A 7437-nucleotide genomic window follows, 5' to 3' on the forward strand; every position below is an offset into this window, starting at 1 on the left:
TGAGCGACAAGTCACACCATGCGAAGAAACTAGAAATTTTTAGATCACTAGAATTCAAGTAATTTAATTTATTTCGGAGTTTTGGGAATTAATTCAGACACCACACGAAATTCGGAAGGATTAACGAGAGCAAAATACAAAAAACACAAAATTTGGTAGTGATTCAGCAGCCAGCATGAAAAGAGAGGAGGAAGATATTCCATGGCAAAAAAAAAACTCCCGCGCTCTGCTCTTCCTGCCCGCAGATCCCGGGTGCCCTGCTCTCCCAGGACGCCGCCGGCCGCCCTCTCTCTGGGGCGCGTCCTCGTACTCGTCCTCGGCCGCGCGCGCATGCCCGCCGCCGCTTTCCGCTCTGCTGAGTGCCGGTCGCGGCCGGACTGGAGGCTGCGGCCCCCTAGCACCGGGCTGAAGAGGTGTCGAGGGCGCCAATCCTCACCAAGCCAGCAACTTGGTGGTAAGATTTCTAAGTTCTAGAGCTGAATGCCCGTTATTTAGGCCACCTAAGTACAGTACAACCAACGGCGGAACCAGGGGGGCGAGCAGGGGCCACGGCCCCCCCTAAAATCAGTGAAAATTTTTAACCCCCACCTATATTTTAAAGCCCAACACAAAGGTCAATCAATGCAACGATGCTTTGTACTTAAGTTCTTCGGCTATCGTCCTTAACATACCCAACAACACATATTGAACGGTGCACGTATACACATCTACCTAGGCAGCTAGCTAAATACTAGTCAAATCCAACCCGAAGACTCCAATATTACTCCCTTCATCACCAAATATAAGGCATTCTGGAGTTTTTAGAATAAATTATGGCTATATAAAAGACTCTCCTACCCCTAATTACCCTAATTATTAAGTATTGGGACTCTATTTGGTTAACTAAATATGTGCTAATAATTAAAGTAGCATGACATTTCTCATGCACCTCCCCCACGTGCACCTCCCCTGCATGGCTGCATGCATGTCTTTTTATTAGAAAAGATCCGAAAATAATACACAATTAAGATGATTGGGTCCACTCTCAACTCATAATGCCTTACATTTGAGTAAAAATTTCAAACTCTAGAATGCCCTACAAATTTCAAACTCTAGAATACCCTACATTTCTAGAAAACCAAATAAATAATGTGGTTTTCAATCATAATTGGTAGAAATAATTAGGGGTAACAAAGTCATTTGTTTAGATAAGTAATGTGTCTGAAATTTCCTAAAACTACACTCTTTGTGGGACGGAGGGAGTATGTTATAATTTTTTTCAGAAAACATGGTCAAACTAAAAAAACGAAGACATTTGATATTATTTTATGAAAGAAAGAGAATACAAATTCGCAATACGTCTGCGAAGTTGTAAAGTGCAAACAGAACATATGTAAAGCATTTTCTCTATCTAAAATATTAGTAACACGTATATATATCTTGATATGTTTCTCACGTATAGTATAAAGTATCTGCTCGGCCCCCCTTATTCAAAATTTCTGGTTCCGCCGCTGAGTACAACACCTGCATATTCCATCTGTGCATCAGTGCATTCTCTGCAGCGGTGACCGCCGTCTCGGCGAACTCCGGTCACTGCCGGCGCAACCACCACCACAACCACATAGGCACTCAAGGCGCTGCCTTGAACACCTGCACATGCACATATAGTGGTATAGATGTTGGTTGCAGTTCTTGCCGCGATATTGGCCGAGGTGTTTCTGGCTTTCTGATCTGCTCTGTCCTTTGCAATTGACAAACACCAGTGCTTCCAAAAATTTTCAGGCATCTAATGGCCAGGATGGTTAAATGGAAACCGATATCTTGTGAATATACAATAGTTGCACCAGAGAGATTGTCATTAAGATCTAATTGCCCCAAGAATCACAATTTCGGACATTTTGGCGATTTTGGGAATGGGAAGGATGACAATTCCATTTTCATTTTTTGAAGTCAATGTTATAACCAAAGGCAAGGCAGTGTGTTATTGTCAAGGTGAACAATAAAGATGTCGAAGAGGATTGCAGCTCCAGATTTGATCCCGAGGACAATAAGATTATTTCTAGTCCATCTCAAAGGAAAGAAAGAAGTCAACTGAGAGCATTGGAATCTTATTTTTCTAAACTCAATCCCAGTCAGCAGCTATGCTCTTTGTCTGAAAAGAACAAACAAAAAAATGGCCTATCTTCATATGAAGTTGACACAATCATTTCTGATGATAATGCCTATTTGAGGAACAGGGCAGACTCGTTGCGGGTGCAGTTTGACAGAGGAAACTCTGGTAAAGTCACTTGACTTAGAAATTAGCACAGATGTATCGTCACCAAAAGTTAGTTATTAAAAAGAATTTTGTTGCTTTAGGTACTAAGAGTTATCGCAACACTTCCATTGAAGATTACAAGGAGTACTTGATATTTGATGAAAAGAGTTTCCTGGACATGCATACAGATGATCAAACATCTGGCTTCTGTTTGACGTAAGTATGTTTTCTTACTAATTACAGTATTCGAACCATACTGAATCTGGTGTCATTTTTGTTCAACCACAATAGCCAATATGATGCATATATTTGACACTGCCTATACAAGTTGGAACTGCCAGATTGCTCATATATTATCATGAGGAAATGGAAAATTTGGATTAGCCAAAGATATGCCTTTCAAAATGTGGTTATATTAAGAAACATAGTATCATTATCATGCATACAGTGGTAGTCTACTAGTGCCTCTCTTGCAATTGACATTAAAGTGGAATTCACCAGAAGAACAAGAAATGGATAAATAGTGTCTCCTGTTTTATGTGACCAATATGTTCTAAAAGCAAGGGTTTAGAAAACCTAAAGTGGTTTAAATGTGTCGTTTCTTAATCTCTACTTCACATGGAGACTTACTCGCTTCTGCCTTAAAAAGGGTCCTTTCTTTTCTATGCCTATTACTCAGATCCCAAATTTAATCTGGGTCAATTTTGTCCTACAAATTTAGTTGAGTTTTCAACTTGTGATATTAACGAAAGAATAACAATATGATATGCCCATAAAATTGGGACAAACAAAAATGGGAGAAAACACTCAGGGTTCAGACCATTAATGGTTCAGACAACCAAACCAAACCATGCCCAAGGTACCAGCTTGTCATGGTGGTTTTGCTGACCTTTTAAGATCCTTCTAGTCTAACATGCATGTAGTATTTGTCCCTCTGCACAGTTTAGCAGAAGCTATGAACAATTTCCATATTGTCACATTTTGTTAGCTACCTTTTGAACTGTGTAATAATGCAGAAACTTATTGGCTGGTATTAATATTGCAGTTCTGTTATTTGAAACAGCAAGCCCAGTGAAAAATTCTGAAAATGAATATTTGTCTCTCCCTTTGTTGTATGGTGCCAAGATAAACAACTTAATACTTTCAGGGGAGTGGTGGAGACTACTAACACCAATGTGCCTGGTATTATTTCTACCTCTATGCTAGATGAAGTATAAAAATATTCTCTTTGCTTGCATATATATTGTGGTATGCAATCTCTTAATTCTAGAAATGCAAAAGCTATCTACTCTCCAAACAATAAAGTTCCAAGGTTCCTTGTAGCTGCTGTGCAAAAGTACGTCATATTGAACTTATTCTACGTTAGTAAGCATAGAACTTCAGAATTGCTCGAATTTGTTGGAAAAAAAAGTAACATACATGTTTTATTTTGTGTTGTTATTCACTGCATGCACTGCTATGCAGAACGACATATCAGCCAAATGTTTAGCTACTAGAATGCCAGGTCAACTTGTGGGTTGGTCCATGAATAGACAAGTACAGATATCTCATATTTTCTTTGAATGGATCTATTTTTATGATATCCATGTTTAAATGTCATTTATCCGTTGGTTTACTAAAGTAAACTAACCATGTTACTCTAAAACTCATGAGTCAGGAGTTGAACTTTCTTTGCAAATCTTTTTCCACTCCCCAACCTACTGTAAAATGGTCCTTGTGACTTTCCTTTTTCCAGCACTATTTCTTGGCTTCATAAGATAATCATAGATATGCCTTGTAGAATGCAACAGATAAAACTATTCCTTCTACCACCTGACCCATATAATCCAACCAGAAGTACAATTCATAACCTTGGGTTCTATACTAATTATGAAGTAGGAGATTCATTTTCATATTCACTCGCTGCAAAATTAGTCAACTGCATGCTTATATGAAACATGGAAGTTATAGAGGACAAATGGTCGAAAGGTTGCACATCACGAACAAATAACTTATAACTGCTTTTTTATCTCGTTTTTTGACACTAGTTATTCTCTGTCATTTAGGCAGCCCTATTAGTCCACAACCCACTCAGACTCAGCTTATCTCAACTGTTTATGTAACTTGACTTCTGCAGCACTCTGGTTTCTTACATGTAGCCCTTGGTTGTTGGGTGTTGCTTATTTTTGGACCTCGAGTATTCAGAGCATATGGTCAAATGCCATTTTTTCTTATATACATACTTGGAGGAATCTGCGGTAATTTGACAAGTTTTGCTCACACTCCAGAGACAACTGTCTGTGGCACGGTAAGTTACACACCTACCTGGTATATCATTTTAGATGAAAAAAAAGGCCCATGTCCTGCTTTATTATTTTCACTTATCACTCTGACAGCTATCTTGACATTTATTCCTTTGAATAAAAAGCAGGAAAGAAAAGTAATGTATAATAGATCACAAAATTTTTAATGAACACAATTTACGGAGGAAAAGGAAAAAAAATCATCTTAACCTTTCTATCCAATACCTGATCACAGTTAGCATCTTTGGTATCAAACTTTTCTTTCTGGAGGGAAGTCATATCCAGATGGATAATCACTTCATATTTGTGCAATTAACTTGCTTCTATTTTAGGCATGTGTTAGAATGGTTATATCAGTATAGCATGTTGCTAACTGAAAAGAATATATCTTGAAGACAAGACACTAATGTTCATTTCTGAAACTCAATCCAGGGCCCAGTATTTTCTCTAATTGGAGCATGGTTGGTGTATCAGAGTCAAAACAAGCAAGTCATTGACAAGGATGTTTCAGAAAGTATGTTCTGGCAGGCCGTGATAGCTGCATCTTTGAGCTTCTTACTGAGCATTTTTGGGGGAATTGACAACTGGTAATATAACTGTGTTGTCGTTTTTCTTATTAAAATTATAAGTTCTTTTAATGTCATATTGATGATTAAAGAACCTCTACCACTTTAATCTGTCCCAATTAGTCAGAATAACCTTATTTGCAGTTAGAAAATCTTTTTATTTTGTTTTAGTCCTGAGAGTCCCCTACATTATACTGGTCACTAGTCTGGATGCAACTATTGCCATCAGAACTAGTGTATATTGAAACATTAACATTGCCCAGAAAGTTTAACGACACCAGTGAGAGTATTCCCTTCCATTTTTAGGTTGTTCCTGAAATGTACTAAATCTTCAATGTGATTTTATCTTATATGGTATTATCACGCTTCTCAGTAGGCCATGATAGTCTTTCCAACCTTACAACACTTAAAATGTGTTAAAGGTTAGAACTATAGAGTAAATAAATTGTCGTAACAACCGTAAGCCTTATTTTTTAAAAAAATATTAGTTATTTAAAAACTGACATAAGGATCAGTCATACAATTGAGGATAGTACAAGAGCTGATAATGCTATATTAGGGCAGCCAAATATTGTTGTGCTTATGCAGTTATGCTTTGTCTTGAAACAAATGGCTCCAAGGGGCGAAGCCAGTGATGATGGTCACCGGGGTCTTTAGCTTTTTGCAACGGGGTCAGTAACGTAAAAAACAGTGATGAAAATTGAATTTATATAGGATTGCCGGACTTTCATCGGGGTCGGCTGACCCCAATGGCAAGCTGTAGCTTCGCCACTGACCAAAGGTTATTAACATTTCTATTTTTTAATTAATTACAGGGCGCATCTTGGGGCAACAATTTCTGGACTCTTCTTTGGTTATCTTACTTGCCCAAGTATAGAACTGCACAATTCTGCTAAGAACGGTCAAAAGGAGGCTGTGGCTCTTGTTAGGCGACAATCCAGTCCATGCAAATCCGCTGTAGTCTTTGTCGTAAGCATACTAGCATTTGCTTTGATCGCGTTCGCTTGTGGGACTCAGTTCACTAATATGGATCTGGAATAGCTAGGCGTTTCTCGTGCTTCCTTTTTATGGTTAGGTAGCTCGTCATCTATATGTCCTATAATGTGAAATGAGCGTGAGATGTAAATATATAGTTGGTTTTGTGGTCTGGATCAATTACATATGTAGCCAGGTTTGGAGCTTGTATTTTGTATCATACTACAATCTCTTTGGATGTTATCGAGGCTTGGAAAAGAGGTTACACACTGATATCATGGAGGTTACACATAGTACATGTCTTGAGAACTGCTCCGATAGTCTTAAAAAAATGCTTGTGCGATTTTTTTTAGAAACAAGGCGCTTGCAAATGTGCACAGCCCTATCGCATGAGCACTTCCAAGAGACTGAGCCGGTTGATCATCGAAGTTGATGAAGCCACCATAAGTGTGTCATTGTTGACAAGAATTTGAGAGTGTGTCGTTGTTGACAGGAACCTGAGAAAGTAGCGATGGTTAAAATCTGGAATAAATTTAGAAAAATCTGAACACCTGTGCCGAGTCGAAGGACTCAAAACCAGCACCTTCAAGAGACTGAGCCGGCTGATCATCGAGGTTGATGAAGCCACCATAAGTGTGTCGCTGTTGACAGGAACATAAGAAGAGTCTTTTACCCGTATGCCCTTATGTAAATTTCACTTGACCCCTATACCTCTAAAAAGTTTGGTGTTACCTCTATGTCCTGCCACCAAATTCTTTTTACCTCTGTACCCTTTTGGACGGAATGACATGTAACGGAGGCTAACGGACTTGCAAAAAGACCATTTTGCCCTTAGCTTAGATGAGAGAGCTACTGTACAGGGAGGGAAGAGGCGCAGGGTCTGTTCGCAGGGCTGTTTTGCATGCCCAGTACTTAGGGTCTCACGTGAGGGAGCCAAACCAGGTTGTTTTGATTTTAGGTAATGGAAAATAAGGAAAACAATGGAATTAAATTAAAAATAAAAAACGCATAACAGCAGCAATCATGGGAGTCCGTGAGGAAGAGGAACCTCTCATATTGTGCTATTTTTTTAAGAGTTTCAAATATAACAGCAATAAGGCCATACCAAATACTTGTTCATTTCACCAACATGTCACTAACATAAGTACTAGGTATGCAAGCCAGAAGTGCCTTAAAATACATGACCATGGCATGAGACATCATAACAAAAGAAATAGTTCCTCCAGACCATAAGTACTGCGCATGCCAAAAGAAACTTATAAAAGTACTCTCAAAATAACACTGAGGAATCACATTTTATTCAAGCTGAAGTTGCTTCTTGCTTCTGGTATTTGAAGCTGGGCTGGATGGGCTGGGTACTACAACTGGAGCCCTCCTT

The 7437-nt window shown here is 38.9% G+C and overlaps 1 protein-coding gene across 1 annotated transcript; it reads left to right on the plus strand.

Annotated features, from left to right (window-relative positions):
* The first annotated feature begins 263 nt into the window (after positions 1–263).
* Positions 264–6352, plus strand: LOC120696682 (RHOMBOID-like protein 9, chloroplastic). The gene is given in 9 exon segments (XM_039979661.1): positions 264–454; positions 1542–1691; positions 1762–1913; positions 1916–2257; positions 2338–2452; positions 3253–3418; positions 4353–4523; positions 4951–5105; positions 5900–6352. Coding segments are annotated over 7 exon segments (1320 nt in total). The 5' UTR covers positions 264–454; positions 1542–1691; positions 1762–1768; the 3' UTR covers positions 6126–6352.
* Positions 6353–7437: the final 1085 nt, after the last annotated feature.

Source organism: Panicum virgatum, chromosome 1K, assembly GCF_016808335.1.
Source record: "Panicum virgatum strain AP13 chromosome 1K, P.virgatum_v5, whole genome shotgun sequence".
Lineage (NCBI taxonomy): Eukaryota > Viridiplantae > Streptophyta > Magnoliopsida > Poales > Poaceae > Panicum > Panicum virgatum.